The sequence below is a fragment of the Coturnix japonica genome, chromosome 2, assembly GCF_054131305.1.
Source record: "Coturnix japonica strain WE chromosome 2, WE-NBRP24, whole genome shotgun sequence".
Taxonomy (NCBI): Eukaryota; Metazoa; Chordata; class Aves; order Galliformes; family Phasianidae; genus Coturnix; species Coturnix japonica.
In genome coordinates this window covers 47543610-47564523 of record NC_140664.1, presented here as the reverse complement: position 1 = coordinate 47564523, position 20914 = coordinate 47543610, and the positions used below count along the sequence as shown (strand labels likewise).

The 20914-nt window shown below is 42.1% G+C and overlaps 1 protein-coding gene across 1 annotated transcript; it reads right to left on the bottom strand.

Moving 5' to 3' along the window:
- Positions 1–6891: 6891 nt before the first annotated feature.
- CIDEA (cell death inducing DFFA like effector a) lies at positions 6892–19299 on the bottom strand. Its single transcript, XM_015855240.3, has 5 exons — positions 19248–19299; positions 16857–17001; positions 15836–15982; positions 13840–14021; positions 6892–11006 (listed from the first exon to the last, which is right to left on the bottom strand). Exons 1-5 carry the CDS (start codon positions 19283–19285, stop codon positions 10874–10876), a joined length of 645 nt encoding a protein of 214 aa, XP_015710726.1. The 5' UTR covers positions 19286–19299; the 3' UTR covers positions 6892–10873.
- Positions 19300–20914: the final 1615 nt, after the last annotated feature.

The window sequence follows — 20914 nt, the reverse complement described above, 5'->3', positions numbered from 1 at the left end:
TTTCCCACACACACAAAGCAATCAACTGAAATAGGTGCCAGCCTGCAGAACTGTCTGTGTGATGAAGTTGAGCAACAGTTTACCCAAAGAATTTGCATCTCACTTTTACGCATTTTAAAACTATTTAAATAGACAGCCAGACCTGAATCAACCTGCAGCTTCTCTGTGTTTTCTTGCTAGTAATCTGAGAAGCAACACCCGTTTGTTGGTCATTGAATGCAAATGTGCCTTTGAATCCTTTTCATCCAGGCTTGTGTTTGCTTAGTAGTTCAGCTGACTTAGAAGCTGGATTTGCCATTGTAACCATCACCTACAAAAGCATTCTCTGTAAGTCTTCATAGTCTTTGTCCCATTGCACCTCCATAGGTACTTAGGCGTTTCAAGATCATACTATTAACTTAGCTGCCATACTTATGGATATATTTTAAAATCCCTGTAAATGCTTCTCAGAAGTTTAAGGCACCTAAACATCTTTAAAGATGCCTCTCTGTATGCTCCATCTGATTGAGTCAATGGGATTCAACCTATAAACAGAGGAACATAGGAACACTCTGTGACCTGCAAGACAATTAATGTAGATATGACACCTCGGGACATGGTTTGATGGTGGACTTAGCAGTGTTAGCTTTACGGCGGCAGGGGGGTTGGAACTACATGATCCTTGAGGTCTCTTCCAACCCGGGTCATTCTGTGATTCTGTGTGATTCTGTGATGCTCTTAAGGGTCGTTTCCAACCTAACAGAGTCAGTAAATTATATGATCCCTATTTCACAAGGTAGGATAAAATGTGTAAATCACCTGTGTAATAGAGAAGAAGGATTTTCCATCAAGAGCAGACCAGGCAATAGTCATCTCCTACAAGGTCACATGGAAATGCACTTTGATGTCCTGGCAAAATAAAATAACCAAAACAAAACCAGAAAAGTTCTTCTGTATTTAGCTGCTCATATGATATGATTGTCAGGCTGCTTCCTGCTTTTCAGGAAACATGCTCGTGTTTGTATGAGGGTTGTTGCTAGGGCTAATTTTATTTACTGGAGGAGTTTTGAGAAGCTGGAGTAAAATTCATGTTGTAGCAGAACAGTTAACGTGTTAGTTACTGTTTCCTTTTTCAGAATGACTATGTGCTGTATTTTGGTATGTAAGGATATCAACAAGGATTATGAAGCATTATAAAACTTGTTAGCACTTACAGTAATGACCAAAGCAATTAAAAAAATGCACAGAGCAGATCCATTGACAGCTTTTGGTAGGCTGGTAAATGCTACTTACCCCATGGCCTCCTAGAGCAGGAAAGTCCCAGGGTGAGTGTAGTTCCTCTTCAGTTTTCATGTAAGTTAAAAATATATGTATCTTACAATGGTTTGGCTCCTTTGTTTTGTTTTACTTTACTTCCCTCCCTCCCCCCCCCCATTCCAAGCTTCCTGAGGAAACAAAAAAATGGGAAGTCATGCTCTGTTCCGAGTGTGTGTCCATGTATCTCCATGACCACCTTCTCAATCTGCCAACAGACTGTGACAAAGTCTGACAGAGGCACATGAGTTCCAGAGACAGTGCAGCTGCAGAAGAATGCAGAAACAGCCCTGGAACTAGACAGGGTGATCTTACAAAATGGGAAGGGAAACAACAATACACACGAAAGCAGGCAGTCAAATAAGGCTAAAGTCAGCACACACACTTATAATAGGTATTTTGGAGTGTTTATTATTTCTATTTTGCCTGGAGAAGTCACTGTATTTCATACAGCGCTCAAACAGTTTCCTGTTTTGTTCCTAGATTAGGCTTATTGCTGTGCAAGCTGTACTGTCACTGATTGCCACCAGTGCTCAAACACAGCACTTTGGGGTTTGTTTTAATGCTGCTCACTAGTGCGCTTAGAAACTGTAGTTCCCAGTGGAGGTACCGCTGTTATTTGTGCCCTCAACATGCGGTCTGACCCAAGTGATGTTAAAGCAAAGGTTGCTACACCAGGACAAGGTTGAATATGTTTATGGAAGAAATGTCTCAAAGTGCTCGAAGCAGCACCAGAGGAATTCCACCATCTGACGGAGAAGTGTTTCTAGCTCCATTTTCACACGCTTTTCTCAGTTTGACAAGTCAAATGAAAAAAACCTGAAAGTCCAGCCATGAATATTAACATGGCTGAGTTCAGTCACCCTTGCATTTTCCTGCACTGGGAGCCTTATTGTCTTTTCATCTGTAACACATTTTTTGTCCTTTGTAAATGAGTATTTTCTTTCAGCCTTTTGTTTCTGCCTGTGCGTAGCCTCAGTGCTAACAGTAACTCACCCATGACTTTTCTCAGGGTCAGTCGTAGTGATTTTTATGCAACAGCTGTAGCAGCTGTAGAAGAGAGAGGCATGTACCTGCCTGTTATGTCAGGCTGAATGTGTGTTTGGTGTGGCTGTGTTTTTAACTTCCACTGTTAATAGGTCTCTTAGCTACATAAACAAATAGATCCAGAGAATAGGCTGCACTATGTGTTCAACAAGTCACTAAAACATCTAGATTAATGCTTTCCTACAACTGCAGACAAAAGAGTACGGCAATAAAAAATCAAGTCAGAAATGTTTCTGTGTTCAACCCCATACATCAGAGATCTTGGGGAAGAGCAGAGATTTTGTTTGAAGAACAGAATGAAGACACATTTTTGCTGCAATGCATATTCTCTGTTATTTGTTAGTGTGTGTACAGCTGTAAGAGGATGATGAATCTGTGATATTGCACTCTTGCCTTTGGAGTTCAGTCATTATGCTAAAGATTATCATGTGTAAAAGCATGTTCTCTGTCTGCTATCTCTATGGCAGCTTCTGTGAAATGAGGAGTGACAGAATTCCAACCACGGCCTTGCATTTGTGCAGCAGTGTTTGATGCTTTCTGCACTGGTCATTCTAACAGATCACTACATTCTGTTTGTTGTCTTCAGTGCTGCTGATCTTTGAGCTGTTTTTTTTCATCAAACTGCCCACAATACCCCCCAGATGTATTCTGAGACTCGTGCAGAGTGTATTTACCCTGTGTTACACAGTTATGGATTACAAATTTCAACAGGAGTTGTTTCATTCTAATCAGTATCATGAAATCATTCCAAAATTCATTCCGACAGACTGCAGTTTTGACTTCCCCAAAGATTTTTATGCAGATAAAAAACTTCATCAGTTCATTTCTTTTTTTGAAGTCTAGCATTAGCATTATACATTATGCCTTTAGCATTCTGCCAGCCAGATCCAAGCACAATCAATGTATCTGTCCTAGAATTTTCTCTTCTTTATCACTAAAGCAAAAGAGCGCTCACATGGGATCATATCCCACCCTGTCAGCCTCCTTAAGACACTGGAGTAAAACACCTTGCAGCACTTGACAGCTGAGATCTGTACTGCAGTGTGTGTGGGGGGGAAGGGTAGGTTCAGGTTCTGTTACACAGAATAACTTCTCATTGTTTTATCCTCCGAGAAAATAATAATAATAATAATAATAATAGACCACTAAGAACAGGGGTTGGAGTCCTGCCTAGACTGTCAGTTATTTAGGACCTGCTAAGTATTTGAGATGAAATGGATAACTTTTCAAGTAAAAGTGATTCATCTCAGTGTGAGAAACACTTATAACAATAATTTTGCAGCTAAAATCAATTATAAATTGCTACAGCCAGGTCCTGGGTTTCACAGGTGAGTCACAGTTTTCTTTCTTGCCCTTTTCCATGGTTGTGAGTGGCTCCTGGCTGCCACCCTTCACTCTCTATCATTGATCCTATTCATCTGCTACACATGTCCAAACCAAACCAGCATACCACTTCTGGACTGCTTGACAAATGATCCTCTCAGATTACACATGCAAGGAGAAGATCACCGTTCCTCCCAGTTCCATCAGCTGGTAACAAAGAGGATGGCAGAAATACAGCTTGACAATGCCTGGCTTATTTTTAACAAGACAATCTGTAACACTCAAGGGCAGATGGGTACTGCCACTAGAGGAATGCGGTCTGATACCAACAGCACAACAGCAGCTGAAGAATCCCCTCCTGAGCAGAATACTCTGAGGTCAGGAACTAGAAGGGAAAGACAACATTTACTCATAGAGAAATGATAACTTTTCTTTTAGAAAATCAATCTGCAGCAGTGAGACTGAGAGTGCACGCCTCAGACTGCAACCTCACAGCAGCATTACCAGAATTGTGATTTAAAAGCTCGTGCATGTGAAGAATGTAAGAGGTCAGTTTGGCTCATGGCCAGGGCTCAACCCACTGCCCACCCACGATGAATAATTCATTTCATGGTCTGTTTGTTGAACAGCTATCAGAATACAGGAGGATATGGGAGTAAAGTGTATGTTGGCTGTGCAATACAACGCCATTGCTTTGCTGGAAGGGTATAGACACATGGCTGTTGCCTGTGCCCATAAAATTTACACAGAGATTCATCTCTATGACATAAAATGATTTTGTGGTAGCACCACATCTCCATACTGAATAGGAACGTTATATTTCAGTGTAATCCATCGGATCCTCCAGGAATAGAGCACAGCTCTAAGTAGTCAAAGAACTTTATTTCAGGACAGCAACTTGATTAGTGTGGAAGACACAGAAATTGCTACACAGCAAGGAGGCTGGCAATTTCTGCCTACAGACCTAATGTGATCTACAGATAGAGTGCAACAAATACATTTACATGTCATTCTCCTCCCTTTTTCCATGTCATTCTCCTCCCTTTTTCCTCAATCGCTGAGTACTTCTTGGAATGTGGTATAATGGAATCTAGAAAAGGTGATAGAAGGCCACAAGAAGAATAGCATTAACAGAGAAGCAGAACAAATTGCTTGTGTTAAAAGGAGAAAGGCACAGAGAAATAGCAAAAAGTATTGAGTGATTGAAACTGGTGATGTCTAGATAATGGCATCAGGCATGTGAAAGATTTTGGTGAAGGAAAACTAGAGCAGTTTGAAAAGTGCTGGGAGCTTCCAGGTGAAAAGCAGAGGTTCTCTATCAGAACTTGGAATTTTCTGGAGAAAAGAATAAAGGAGACATCATGGAAACAGAATTGACTTTTATCCACTATGCTGCTACTGCCTTTAGTCAATGCTGATGCGGCTAGAGACAGAAACTGCTTTGTTTTCACTGATCACAACTCTTGTGAAAACTAAACGTGGTACCATGTGAGTGGCAGATAAGAAAAGGAGGTATTGAGAGAGATGCTTACTGAATTCTGAGGTCATACAGGTGAAACTCTATCAGAGAATATACAATATTATCTAAAGGAAATTCAACTTTAATGCGGTTTGCATACTGTGTTTATCGTGACAAGTAAAGACAGCTTGACTATCCTATCCAAAGATGAAACGGTTTTCTCTATTGAGAAATTGGAATAGTTAACTTTTTGCAGCAACTATTTGGTAATTTCTGGTTTCAGATAACATGGGCTTATCATTAAAGAATCAACAGTAATCAACAATCAATCTCTGAAAATGCACCAGTTGTTCTGGAATATACTGACTTTTATTGGGAAAGCAGGTTCACACAGGCAGTCAAGTGCAGATTGGAACAACATCCTACAACTGCCCCAAGAAGCCTTTCCAGGCAGACTCCTTATGTTGGCAAAAAGGTCTGAAAGCTGCAGCTTATGCAGAACATGAGTTAAGGGCATTCAGTACAGGAATCATTAAAACAATGCCGTCTGCATTTCATATTTTCAGGAGAAAAAATAGAGAGCATTTTGCAGATCTCAGTTTGTCTAGTTCAATAATAAATCAATAGTCCTTCTCATACTTCAATAAAATTGCTTTCTTTCCTATTTTTTCCTGACTTTTAAGAAGGGAGAAGAACATTAGAAAGCATTATTTCATAAAGACGAGCAGCAGACCAGTCAAGAACCTATACAAGGAGAGATGCTTTGTAATTAGAAATGTTTTAAACATGAAATTACTATAGATTTCACAGTCTAATTACAAAATGTGTCAGAAATAATTATACCTAAATGGACTTTAAAGCACTTTCCAGAGGTCTGACGTTTCTCTGTTTCTATAATAGAATGACTATGCATGCTATTAAGTTAATGCTTTCTTAAATATAGTTGACATCTAAGGAGCTAGGCTGGGGTTGGAAGGGACCTCAAAGCCCACCCAGTCCCACCCTATGCCTTTGGAAATTCAGCCCCCCACCAGCTCAGCTGCCCAGGGCTCCATCCAACCAACAATTCACATTGATGGGTGACCTTAGATTGAGGCCAGTATATACTTTGTATCCCTTTATTGGAAGTATTAACCCTGTCCAGCATATAACTGTAGTTAGTCTCTGCAAACACAGCTGTAAAGAAAAAAAATGGAAAACATGCTGAAAGATTTGCTTCCAATGTTACTGACCATCTATAGCAGAGGCAACTTAGTTTTGTCTTATTGTTCCTGCTGCTGTTTTGTCTTGTGGTGAACTAATATCCCTAGCTGCCAGGTGCTCAGCCAGCTGATGATCTCTCACTCCCCCTCCTCCTCAACAGGACTTGAGGGAGAAAAGAAGATGAAAAAACATAAGGCTTGAGATAAAGACAGGGAGATTGTTGGGCAAAGGGTAGCTCCTAATCTCTCCACTCTGCAACCAAAACCTTGCTGTACTGGGTATATTTTGCACTCTCCTAAACTAATAAGTCAGATTCCAGTTCTGTCCCAAGAGGGAAAAACTGCACAGTGGTCAAACTCTGTGAAACTATCACTTAAGCTAAGCACAGGATGTACTCACTGGGCAGAAGCATCTAGATTCTGCCCTAGTTCAGAACCTCATAACAGCATCTAATTACTTCACTACTGCAGTCCAGCATTTGGGAATCTCCTGTGGCAGACCACGAATCCATTAACAATCATGATTATTTCAGGAGTAAGTTATTGTGGAAATAAATAGAGACAACATCCAAAGCCACAGTTTAACTTTATTCATGGACATTTATGCATTTCCTCAAAATTGGCACCACGTATCAGAAAATATTGCCATCGCTCACATCATCCTCACCCATCTCAGTTTCCATAGCAAGTTAAGCTACTGGGTTCTACAGTTTTGAAATGGTAAAACAATCTTTTCCTTTAGCAAAACATCAGTTCTCATGATTATAAATATCTTATGGCAAGGTATAGAAAGTAGCAATAAATGTTAAACCCCACAAGGATTATTACTACCACTGAAGTATATTGTTAATTATGTTAATACCTCCAGTAACAAAGCATTACGTTCCCTCTCCTTTGTGCTTTGGCTTTAAACTTTAATTAAAGAAGTCTGTGCCTTTAGTTCAAGTTCTATCTCTATAAGAAGTATGCTGAAACGGTTTAGAGTTAGAATTCTAGTCTGTTACTAATAATCATATGTTCACATTCAGAATTACCAGCATTTCCTAAATAGTTAACGCCTACCTCTCTACTGTGCTGAAAAAGCTTCCAGCCCAAAGTCCTGTTTTTCTTCCTTTAACCCTTCCCTTCCCTACAGATCAGGGATTTGGGATGTTTCCTACAACACATTCCTAATGCTCTAAGGAATTTAGACACTGCCTTATCCCTTCCCCCAAGCAGAAGAACTTGCACACCTATTTCTCATGAAAGAATAGGAAGGTGCAAGAAAGCAACTACTCTGCGAGTTTGTGAAAGGGAGGAAATTAAGTAGGAAGTTATACACACACAGAAAAGGTATTAGATTCTTCATTCTAGTCATGAAAGGAGCAGCTTTGTTTTGCCTGCAGAACACGAGCAGTGCCTGAGTCAACAAGATCCAGTACTTCAGTGAAAATTCCTTTTTTGGTCACTACAGAGTATGACTTGGTGCATTGTTAGTAAGTGATGCAAAGCAACAGGCAAAGAGGGTCAGGGCAAGGAAGGAGGGAGGAAACATGTTTCAGGCTTTTGAAATTTTAGTGTTACCAGCTTTTGCCTGCAACAGTAACAAGTGAAGATTAACAGGGCTCTGGGAAGGAAAGAAGTAGGAAAGATAGTTTCACTTCTACATACTGGCAGGGAAGAGCTTTTGTAGCTTTCTGGAAGCTGGGCAAGTGCTGTTCTCTGCTGAGTACCACACGCAGCCAAAGTAAAAGCTGCACATCATAAGCAGGCTGAAAAAAAAGAAAAAAATAGAAATAAAAAAAATGACAAAACCTCCAACTGACTCCAACTCAGAAAAACAAACTCCTCCAGGTCTGACAGGAAGCCAAGACTTTATCTCTGGAAAGTCATTGGTACAGCAGCAAATACCTTCTAAATACTAAATCTGCAGCAAAATCCAGATTCAAAAACAATTGAACAAATTCACAAACTCCAAACTTCTTAAGACACTTCTCCCACCCTAAATATTAAAGTCGAGCTACTTTCTTCAGCTGTTTGCATTTTGAACCACAGGGAGATGCTCTGGGGGTGGAGACTGCAGCTCACATGACCTTCAGCAACTCAAACGTTACTGTGTTAAGCTGCCAAAGAAGCAACTGCTTAAAAACATTTCAAATTCATGTTGAGTTGGCCTTTTAGTTCTACATTAATACCACTGGAAACTACGGAGTGTTAGCTCTGTGACAACTGCCTCTGGCTTTAGAAGGACAGAATTTGAGATCTATTTGGTTCAGACTTGCAAAAGCTTTCGAATATATTTATACATATTCCTAGAAACACTACATTACATGTAGAATACTTTGAGGTGAGCTTCTTTTAATGCAATAAATGGTTCTTAAAAGCTGAAAGAGTTAATGGCTAATGACAAAGTCCCTGCACTGCATCAGCTAAGTGCAGTTCCTTGATAGGGGGTAGAAAAACTCCAGCCAACAGTTACCACAGTAACAATCACAATAGGGATGGGGGAATGAACAATACAGATAAAGTCTTTATTTTTCCATAACCTTTCTCTCATTACCTGCTGAGCAGCCTGTTTCCTTCTGAAGGAAACCTAACAGTACTGCAAGGTGCAGACATTCTTCCATGTGGAAAATGAGTATAATAAAACAGTCCACCCCTTGCTTGGAGCTGCATGCCTCACCACCCCTCTCTCCCCCAGCAAATATTCAGAAGTGGATGGGAAACAACACATCAGAGGGAAAAAAAATGCCTCAGTTTCTTTCTTAGCCGTCTACTCATTTGTAATACCATTTCTGAAGAGACAGGTAAAGACTTAGCAGACTTAGGTCTGTTAGTCCTTTTAAGAATGATTTTAGGCTGCTTTTCATCACAACAGTGATTTGAAAGATGCAGCTCCAGCTGGCTAAAAATCAGACCCATAAAAGGAAGGCAAAAATAAGCATATGAAAATGAAGCTGGCAGATAAATGTGAGCTATATTCCCATGTATTGGTATTATTTTAAGTGAAGAGATCCAGCTTACAGATCAAAACAGACCCACCAAACATGATGCCTGGTCACCTCAGTCCATCTGTTCTTCTTTTAACACATCAGCTTTTCCTCCAACTAATCAGTGCATTTGATGTACATGATTAAAGGACTTGTGTCTCTGCAGAAGCATGGCAAGCATCCTGGAGCATATATTAGTCCCTTCCACTCCTACTTTTTCTCTTCCTTCTTGTTCACCTTGTCACCAGAGTTTCTCTTCCTGAGTGGCACTTGCAATCAGGTAGGATATTTACCTACATGTTATCTCCATAATGGCTTTCAGTCTTAATAATGTAACATTAAAATTTATCATAAAAAAGCAAATGAAAACCACAGAAGCCACACCTATGAACAGCAGGTGTTGAACATTTCCCCTTCAGATGGTTTCTGTATTTTGTCCCAACTGCTTACCACTACTTGTTTTCCCATTTGCCTTCACAGCCAAGGAGATCCTTTCCAAAAAATCAGTCATACTAACAGTTCACTAAACTACATAACGCTTTCTGGACAATTATATCTGAAGGTTAAAAACTTTGTCCTTTAATATGGTTTGTATTAGGAGACTAAGTCTGCAAATACCCAGTTTTGAGTATGCACTACACAGTAGACAGGGTCCTGCTGTTCCCCTTGAATGCAGGAGCAACAAAATCCAACATTTCAAGTGCAGCTTGAAATTCAGGGTCATCTACATGCGTAGCTGAAGAACAAAAATTACAGAATTGAAGGTTTAAACCCTGAAGAAATCTTCAGGAGGTATTCTGTAAGCCATTTGGATGACTATGACAAGTTATTCAATGCTTCAGGGCAGAATGGGACATGAGACACATTAAAAATATATATGCATGGTGTTCTTCAACTGCCATAAACTGTGTTAATCAGAATGTTCTATAGACTTGAAGGATAGTACAAGTAGTTATATAAAATGTTTACTTGTTTTAAGGGAAATAAGGCTAAATTTTAAGCTTCTGCATAGTAGTTGCGCTTTGTTGAATGAAACTTCACAATAGTATTCAGTCACTGAACCAGTATTCAGTTGTATTGTATATTTCCATTATTAGAAATAGAAAATAAGCACACTTCAGCCTTCTGTACCCCAGTGCCAGCTGGACACCAACACCAGCAGAGTTAAGGATAAAACCAAAAAGAGAAAAGGACAACCCTGTCTGTTCAGAAGGCAAGTAGACAGCCATAAAGAATGCAGACCATGTTTTGGTCAGCACAAGGAAATATTCCATTAGTTACAAAGCACATGCTTCCAAATAATCTTATTTTCCACCAAGTTGCTGGGGTAAAAAAATTGCCTTCTCTTCTTCTTTTGCCTGGCTCTCAGTCATTAGGCACCCATCCTTTTGCTGTGTTAAGAGCCCATGAACGCCAAGCACTTATTTTACAACTAAGGCCTACAAACATTCCCAAGTGGGGAAAAAAATGTTAGTTCACCTTAGTGGATATCTCCCTACTAAAACATCATTATATTCAAATTTGGGCAAGAAATTGTCCTTGAACAAAAGGATCCAGTATCAGAAGTGCTGCTGCGGTCTCTACTTGTGCTGTGATCTTCTACAGTTGGCATCTTCATCATATTCACCCATCAAATGCAACATGTATGTTCCAGTATAGAGAAGAAACTGTCCAGTTATTTGTGCTGCATGAGATATTATCTGAAGCACCTTCCTAGAAGAAAAGCCACTTGTTAAATACATTCAACAGGGAAACACAGCCCAAACCTCTCCCATCTCCAGCACCTTAAGGATGAATTATGCAGATACATTTAAGAATTCTTTTATTTCTCCTCAGCTCTGAGAAGCTCATACATTCCTTAGAGCAAGTACTTCCACAGGCACTGAGTGATAGAAAATTTTTGATGCATTGTAGACTTGGGCAGAACCAGAAAACACATTTATCAAATCATTCTGTCATCCGGTTAGGCCTTCTGGAAAGCCATCAAACTATCAGAGCACCATGGAAGATTTAACTTTGCCTGAAAGCCCAGCAGCATTCCTGCAGCATGAATTGATCTTGATTACCCCTTCAGGCCAGTAAGGAAGAACACTGCGTGCACCCCAAAGCTACAGATCAGACTTCATTAGTGCTGAAGCTGAGCAATTGCATTACACTGGGTGCCCAACAGCAAAACAAGTGGAGCCAGCCAAGTTCACACTGTTCAAACTGCAAATCTTAAGAATTCTGTTCACTACTGTGTCACTTTTTAAGACATGAAGTATCAACACTTGGATATATCACATGTTGGAATCCAAACAGATCCATAAATTATGACCAGGCAAGTATCAGAAGTCTACAATACAGACTATGGATCACCACAGGATATCTAAGGGATGGAGATCATCATATCTGAGTGGTCATTTATTCGGTTTCCTTGTATCTGTTTATACCTTCCAGTCTCCATGAAACAGTGGGAACATCAGTGCTGAGAAATATGTTTAAGCCTTGAAAGTAGGCCCTCAAACGTGAGGCTGAAGCACTGGGGAAATGGTATACAAGAATAAGAACTACACCAAAATTGGAAGGGGACCAGCTTCTGAAGGCACCAACAAGATTTTTTGAAGTAAACAAACAAGGGGCTTCACAATTGCAATGTACTTCTCTTTTGAGCTCTAGCAGAAAACAGAAGTTATCTCCTTATAAATTCAAGGTTTTTAAGTGTGCTGAAAGGTTTACAGTTAAAATCTAATGTTTCAGAACTGTTGATTACTCTGTGTACATAAAGTCTGGCAAGACTTTAAAGAACAGTGCACCCTTTCCTATGCTTCCCACACATATACCACGTTGATATGTCCTTCCCTCCACAAGACAGTGCATGCCAAAGGGCCATACAGCCACAAAACAGGCTGCACCTGGTGCCAAGCTTTCGAGCAGCTGCAGTGTGTCACTTGCACAGGAGACCAGTTGTCACTTAAGCCATGGAGGAAGTTATTTGTTGAACTGGACATTTGATCCTTTAGTCGGACAAGAAAGGAGAAAGTCTTAAGGGAAAGGCACTAAACAGATCTGACAGGCTTTGAGCCCCTCCCACCAGTGAACAACTGCAGTATTTTAAAGTTGTTTCCCCTCACACTCCACAGGTGGGCTCAGAGGGAGGCAGAGTTAGGAATTTAGAACTCGTTAGCAGAGAATACACTGAGAATTGAACACTATGTGTCCCCTGCTTAAATGGCAAGTTGAGAGAGACTGCCTCACTGTAGTATTTGAGAGCACCCCAGGTTCTCTTCTCCCCCTGCTCTTTGCTAGTGGACTGTTTTCCCACTGTCATGCTGGCACTTCCCCTTCAACTCTTTGTAAAGTAACAGTGTTCCAGAAGAATTTCAAAGCTATTTCAGCTGTTTGCCAGCACTGTTTCTTTCTCACCAGCTGCACTGTGTTGGCAGCAAGGCAGAACTGTCACTTAAAATTCTCCTCCAAGTGCAAGTTCTAGTGCTGACACTCATCTTCCATAACAGCCAGGAATCAGAAGTTTGTTCTGGCCCAAGAGGCTGACAAACACAGGAACTGCAGGAGTGCAGCTGTCTGAAGGTAGATGTTTGCTTTCAAGAGACTAATAAAACAGTACTGTACATGAGTGTAGCATACAGCTACACAGCCACTGCTGTAGCCTCATCTACAGGTACACAGGACCACAGCCTGAATGATTTAAGTGAGGGATCACTTAAGCAGAGTGGCAGAGGTCTGAGGCATGGAACAGGATTAGCATTACAGTGCTTAATACCTGCATCAGTGAGTCTAAAGTCTATTTGAAGACTTCATACTAAAGATACGTTGTTTAGGTCAAGTAAAAACTTTGCTTACAGGTACATAATCTGCTTTGTTCAGGGTAGATCTGGTCTCCAAGTAAGAATATGCACTAACTGCTCTCTTGCATCTCAATCAGAATGGAATGAGTCAGGTAGAAATTCAGGGCTGCCATTTCAATAGCTGTAAAAATCAAAGTACGGTATCTCTGTGAAGGAGTCTAAGCTTCAGAAGTTTTCTTCAGTGTCAATGTTCAGTCAGGGCAGCTGGTTTTGACACGGCACTGACTTTCACAGTTGAAAGCAGCAGACAGGACACGGTGCTGTTATCCTGCACTTGCATGAGATGGTGTTTCCCAACAGCCTGTTTTAACAAACCTACAATTCACTACAGCTTGGTCCTGTAGAAGTCAGTGGTCCTTGCTAGGCTTCTTAGTGGTGAATTTAGCAGCCAGATTTAAGACATTTGCCAGCAGATCTCCAATTCCTCTCTTACTTAACCTCATTGATGTTCCCCACCAATAAGCATTCTTCAGCACCCTGTATTCTATAAACAAGGCAAAGAAATCTGGGGAAAACCTCTAAGGAAAACATATTTTTCCTATATGTATCTATACAGGACAGCTATTAAAGGAAGATTGGTTGGATGTAAGAATTAATAAAAAATACAAAGTCTATAAATACACTGGCTTCATAGAACTGATAAGCAAACAGATGTTTCATTAATGCCTACACCTGATCAGTGATAGAAGCATACTTACCGCAATATACTTTTTGCTCCCATACACTTGATGTCATATGACACTGAGTAGATCTCATAGAAGGTTGCCTTCACATTTAAGCAGCCAATAAAATCCTTAGGGTTCAGCTTGTAGAGATCAAACGTGATGTTAGCTACTCCCATTTTCTTCTTCTGTTTTGCAGGGACAATTCCATTTCTTGTCTAATTCAAAATAAAGGAGACAGTTTATACCATAAACCAAGAAACTATAGAAATACAATTGTTAATGTCACAGTTCTTCAGAGGCAACTCACTCCAGTCTTTGGAGTTAGTCAAAACAATCAGGACACTAAATTACCAGGATGTTTTATCCTAAATGAAAGGACCTAACAATACTGATCAGCAATGTTGGATGCAGCAAAGAGTATATGTTTCTCAAGTATAGTAAAAACTTTGCTTCCTGTGAAAACAGCCTAGTTCTCATTTCAAATCCTGGCTCAAAACTCTTTTCCTTCTTGGAAACTCCCAAGAAGCTTTATCCTGTCACTACAGATTAAGCCTAGGTTTTAATACGGAATTTAAGAGGAAAAAAGGAGTACGAAAAGTCATCTTCAGCTTGAAATCTAGTCTCTTACTGAAAGCAGCCTTTGTCCTCTTTCAGGATTGGGCCATTTGCTTCAATAAGAAAAATAGTAAGCAAGACCCATATTTATAGAGACATCTAGTGGTTACATGGGTTACTCTGCTCAGCACATTCAGTTCAAGGTTCATATCCTAGCAGCTGCCAATCTACATTATGATTGCTGTATTAAGCAATAAGGTTGTGTAAGATTGGGGCTTTTTATACTTGCCACCTCAGTGCTCAAATAGCATCACAATAAATTAGTCTAAGATAAACACTATGGTATATTGTTAGCCAGCAATTTTATGCTTGGTTTACTTTTGATAGCTTCCCAGCTCCAGCAATTGGAACCCCATCAATATTTTTTGTGCACACAGTTGGGTGTGCTTGATAGCGTATGTCCATATCCCCATTAGCACACAGAACATCTGGATAAAGCACAACAGAGTTGGTGCTTCCTTCCGGATGATGTCGGAAGGGAGGCAGCACTTACGTGTGTCTTGCTGCCATACCAAACAGGACATAAAGTAGAGGAGAAAGGAGCTAGGTGGAGTCGCATCCTGGTTGCAACTCCCTTTGCATCCTTGGAGCTCAAGGTCAGATGTGGCAGGTTGATAATTCAGTGAGATATCCTGGGGAAGCTACCCACACAACCTGCCCACACTGCAACAGCCCAAACAATGGGGCCACATGATTGAGCCATGCACATACAAACAAATAGGAGGCCTGCTTACAACTGAGTTGCTCTGTACCTGGTAGAAGAAATTTTGATTTTAGCTTTCTAGTAACAACTACTTCACTGAAGACACTTAGGAGTTTAACCATCTTATGGTAGTCTGCACTCCTTCGCTAAACCAGACAGTACACACTTTTAGAAAACCAAAGCTAAGCAATCTTAATAGTTCCCAAAATATCCCAAAGCATAAAGACCAATGTTAGGTTCTGATGACAACATTTAGCTATGCGCAAGAATACAGGCATTTTCTCATCTTCCCTCAGTTATTATTGCAAACAAGACAAAACTCATCTTTTACTGCTCAATTTGAGCATTTTCCCTTCTAAAATTAACTCAAGAGATAGTATTTTTAGCAATCAAAGCCCTTATTTCTCGTGCTACAGAACAGCTCAAGAACTATTACTCCTGCAGCTCTCTAAAAACGAGAGATTTCACCCATTTTTTTCCTCCAATCATAACATGTTAGTTCATGGCAGATCCTTGTCAACAATTTACATCCAAGCAAGAGACAACAAATGGAGTGATTTCTCACCCACAAAGGATTAACAGGGAAATTGGTACCTTCCCTCCTTTAGGGAAAGTTTTCTTCCCCTTCTCTCCTATTCCCAAGAGCTTGAGAGCAATAGAGCTCTTCCCATACACTTCTGTTCAAGTAGGAGGGAGACAGGAAGCACTTACTTGTGTCCATTTCTGTCCTTTCTCTAGAACCATAAAGTGTGTGTTATCATCCAGGGACTGAAAGAACTCTTCCGTGTCCACAACTGTGCCATCTTCTTCCAAAACCAGAATGACCGTGCTAGCAGTTATAAGGAAAGCTTCCAAGGTCTGCAAAAAACAGCAAATCACAGAATCACACAGAATGACCCGGGTTGGAAGAGACCTCAAGGATCATGTAGTTCCAGCCCCCCTGCCTGGCAGGGCCACCAAACATACACATTTACTAGATCAGGTTGCCCAGGACCCCGTCCAACCTGGTCTTGAACACCTCCAAGGACGGGGCATCCACAACCTCCCTGGGCAGCCTGTTCCAGGGCCTAACCACTCTCCTAGTAAAGAACTTCCCCCTAACATCCAACCTAAATCTTCCCTCTTTTAACTTAAAACCATTTCCCTGTGTCCTGCTATTGTCAGCCCTTTCGAAGAGTTTACTCCCCTCCTGGGTGTAAGTTCCCTTCAGGTATTGAAAGGCTGCAATGAGGTCACCCTGCAACCTTCTCTTCTCTAGGCTGAACAAGCCCAACTCCCTCAGCCTGTCCTCATAGGGGAGGTGCTCCAGCCCCCTGATCATCTTTGTGGCCCTCCTCTGGACCCTTTCCAAAATCTCCATGTCTTTTTTGTACTGAGGGCTCCACACCTGGACACAGTACTCCAGATGGGTCCTCACAAGAGCCGAGTAGAGAGGGACAATCACCTCCCTATCCCTGCTGACCACCCCTCTCCTGATGGAGCCCAGGATCCCATTTGCTTTCCGGGCTGCCAGAGCGCACTGCTGGCTCATGTTGAGTCTGAGATAGAATTCAAATGGCAACCCCATCAATAGGATTTTTTTCCTGTCCCTTAATATTTAGATTGCTTATCTGCTGCATTCTCCTGAACTTCCCCTCTAGTGGCATTTAAAAGAACACAGGTCTGTGGGTTGCCTTCCTGGGATGCTGTACTTCAGTATAAATTTCAGACAGAGTGGGAATGTTTGCTGTACCTTGCTGATGAGCTCTTGCAGGCTGCTTGCAACAATTCCTTTCCGGCTGCTTCTGGAGGCATTTGACACACGGAAAGGCCTCCCTGCAGGCATGAGAGGAGGGAACAGGGTCTGTTTTGTTACTGCTCCCACGGATACCAAAGATCTAAGACAAATAAAAACTCAGTGTAATTATAAAAATACATCAAGCACTGTGAGGACTGTTGAGTTCAGTACATAAGCACATTAAACGAGTAACACAGAGATCATGGCACACTTGCAGAGCTTACTTTCAAAAGCAAATACTACATAGCTCTATAGGAAGTGGTCTCTGAACCTTCTCTTGCCAGTGACATTTGAAAACACTTCTCCAATGAAAAACATCTCAAGCAGCTGTGGGCCAAGCTGCTGCTCAGTTCAGCTAATGGCAAGGTTGCAGGGAGGTCAACAGGTTTTAATGCTATAGTGAATGAGAAAGGCAGCAGCTCTTAATGCTTTCAGCCATAGAAGTCATTCTATTTACTTGCAAAACAAACACTCTGAGGGTACACAGGGCTAATTTTGACTGTGCATTAAGATGAGTTTACTTTATGAAGACTGATCGTATTAGCCATATTCAAAAGACAGAGCTGAAATTCAAGTGGAACTTCCTGATAGAACCACTATTCCACAAGCCTTCGGGATATTACTTTTCTTCTGTACATAAGTGGATTTTGCTGTTACCTGTCATTCAGGCTGGCAAGTTTCATTCCCATGTTTCAGTGACATGTACACTAAGGTGTATCTTTTCCAAAAAAACTAATAAGCATTACTGGAACTCTCATTTATTTTTAAAGGAGGGGATGTTCAAGTGTTATTTCTAGCTGAACTTAATAGCTTCTATGTAGTACTGCCTGAGCTCCATCGCCTCTGTCTGTCACCAAATGGCATAACAGAGCAGGTACGTGTGAGCACTCAGTGAGGGTTGTAGGAACCAGATTAAAATGCTAAGAGTTTCCCTCCTGGAGGAGGATCATGACCAGGGAGGAGGACAAGATGACAACATAGCACTGATGACGGCATTCTCCATAGAAGGAAAATGTATTAGGACAGGGTGTGTGTTAATCTCTACACTGACTCCATGAGCAGTGCCCCAACCACCCTGCCAGACTGCAGGCAGCTCCCATCCTGATTCACTCCAGCCTTCTTCCTGTGCACAAAGTGCGTCCATCTACCTACATGTTGCCGGGCACTTACATGCTGGAAGTGCAATGCTCAGGTTCAAGAGACAGCACTTTGAGAGCTAGCACAGCCCATTCCCTCTCCACACATAAGAAAACTAGTATGTAAATAGTCACTTGAGTAATACATATAGCAGTACTGCCAAGATGGCTTTTTTGTGTACGAATACCAATCCTATTCTCTTTCATTACTTAAGCCCTGTTATTATTCATAGAAGACAAAGCATAAGGAAAAGGGTCAAATCACACATCCTGATGCAGAAGAAAGAGCACTGGGGACGCAGCTCAAGGACTTGAGAACTTCTAGGAGCAAAGGTTCATCGCAGGCACCAGCAGAGCCAAATACACACCATATTTGAAGAGCCTTTCTCCAGGCTCAAGAACCACGCATGACCTTACACTGCTGTCTAATTCTTCCAGAGGAAAGAAGTCAAAAACAAAAAGACAAAAAAAGGTAAACTAGGACTTGTTTTTAGCTCCAGATTGCCACCTCACAGCAATCCAGGACTCAGGTAGCTCTTTGAGGCTGATGCTGTTTCACCCATGTACTCCAGCATTATCCAGTCAGCTCTGGCTCAAGAGGGATCTGAAGGTGCTGCCCCAAGCACTCAGTGCAGCACCAGGGCTGATGAGACAGATGAATTCGTTTTGGTTGGTTTTTTTTGTTTGCTTTTTTTTTTTTCTTCTGAAGGCAAAGCCAAGGATTAAAGCCTGCCCTAAGCCCTGGACACTAATTTCACTTGTTATCTCTTCTTGCAATATATCTCATGTGTTTGTCTAAAGAACATGGTGCAATGGTCTTCGGGATCGGGAACGTTGCACAACACGCAGGGCTCCAGAATACGGCACAGTCTGATTTGTAGGTTAGAGTTCACAAATGACAGTGACAGAATCAGCAAAGCCAAGAGAAAAAAAAGCCAGAAACCAGAGAGGACTTCGACTCCTATCAGATGACGGGAGGTTACTCCGCTAAAAGACCCTAGAAGAGGGGCTAGTCCTAGGGGCGCTTGCGAGGCACAGAGACGGAACTCCCCCCACCCCAAGCAGCATCTGAAACACGAACACAGACGCAGCACTGCTGCCGTGCACTTGCAGATGAAAGCACCCTGCACATGCATGGAGCCGCGAGCCCAGCACCGACTCCCACCCCGAGCCGTCACGGACGTGGCCCCGACAGCTCACGCTCACTCACCGCAGCACCGAGCCCACGCAGTCCCTTGCCACCTCCATGACCCAACCCGGCCGAGCCGTGGGGCAGCACCGCTGCCCGACTTAATGGGAGCGGAGCAGCTCCGCCCCCCGCCCGGCCCAGGGGCGGCCCCGGCGGGGACCGCGTCTTGATAGCGCTGGTTTGGAAGTGCTGGTGCTGGTGCGTCGTAGCGGTAGATGAGAGGCAAAGCAGCGGAGATGGAAGGTGTTTCTCCTTAAGGCTTACCTAGGGAAGGAGCGGGAGTGATTTCTTGTTTCGTGTACAACTGATTGACAGCTAATAGAGCAACCGCAGGAGCCAATCTCATTTGAATCCTTTAAGCATTAGAGCAAATCAACAGATTAAAGTGTTTCGGCTTCTGATTTTAGAGCCTGGGAATAAGCTTATGGCTTGGATTAATGTTTATAGTGGCTTCAGAGGAGGCATTTAGCCTTCCTGAGGCCGAGGGGCAGTGACTTCTGGTTACAGAGCAGGTTCAAGTGCAGTATTTCTTTCTTATGTTGGCCTGTGGGCATGCACACAGTATTTCTCAGCTCAAAACCACACAGATAAAACTAGCATGGGAGCCCCAGAGCTGGTGCTGCACGATGCACTGATGCAGAGCTAGCACACGGCCCAGCAGCTTCCTATTACAGCCCATTAGGTGACATCCCAAAGGGCTCTATGTCCTAAGTTACAGCTGGCTCACATGGGCCATGATCACTCTCTGGCCCAGCCTGTGCAGTACAAAAGAAACACTCACCATATTTCTTCACTTTCCAGCCTTCTTTCAGCACTCAGCCAGACGCAGGTGAATGTCCTCAAGCCTCAGCTTTGGAACCTTTATCAGCCAGAAAAGAAAACAAACCTTTTAACCCAGGGCAAATTGTCTGCTTTGCTTGTTTTAGTTGTTTCTTTGAAGCACCTCTTCCCAACTCAGAAGTAGTAAGTCTCCTTCCCTATAGAAAAGCTAAGACCAACAGCCTACCCAATATAAACTGAGTTCAGACTTTATTCTCTTTCCTTTCAGGCTACTTAGGGCTTGCAGGTGTGAGGGTATCCTCCTCCAATGTTAACCCCTTCTTTGCTTGTACTCTAACACATGTTGCTTAGATTAGATTCTAGGAGGAAATTCTCCACTCAGAGGCTGGTGAGGTGCTGGTGCAGCTGCTCGGAGAAGCTGTGGTGCCCCATCCCTGGAGGTGCTCAAGGCCAGGTTGGATGGGCCCTGGGCAGCTGAGCTGGTGAGTGATCCTTGGCACAATCAAACTTGTTTGTGCAGAGCAGGGCATTTACAAGGTTGTGGGTTTTTTTGTTTGTTTGTTTTTAATTCCCCTAAGCAAGCAGCAACAAAACCATCAGATGGGAAAAATCATTGCTGTGGGAGCTGGGCTCCTCAGCACGGAGGTGTCTTGGAACACAGGCAAGGACATAATCATACAGATAAGATCCAAAGCATGTGCAATGCTAATTATATAGCTAAACTGTTTCTGATTAATGTTGTCCATAAACAACTGCAACAGGTACCTTACATTGGCATGACTGTCTATCCTAGATAGGCAGTGGAAGGATTTACTCCATATGGAAGACCTCTGGTGGGGCCAGGTTCTGATTCCATGACTTGATTTGCCCCATTGGAGAAAAGTCTCAGTATGTGATGCTGTGGTTGC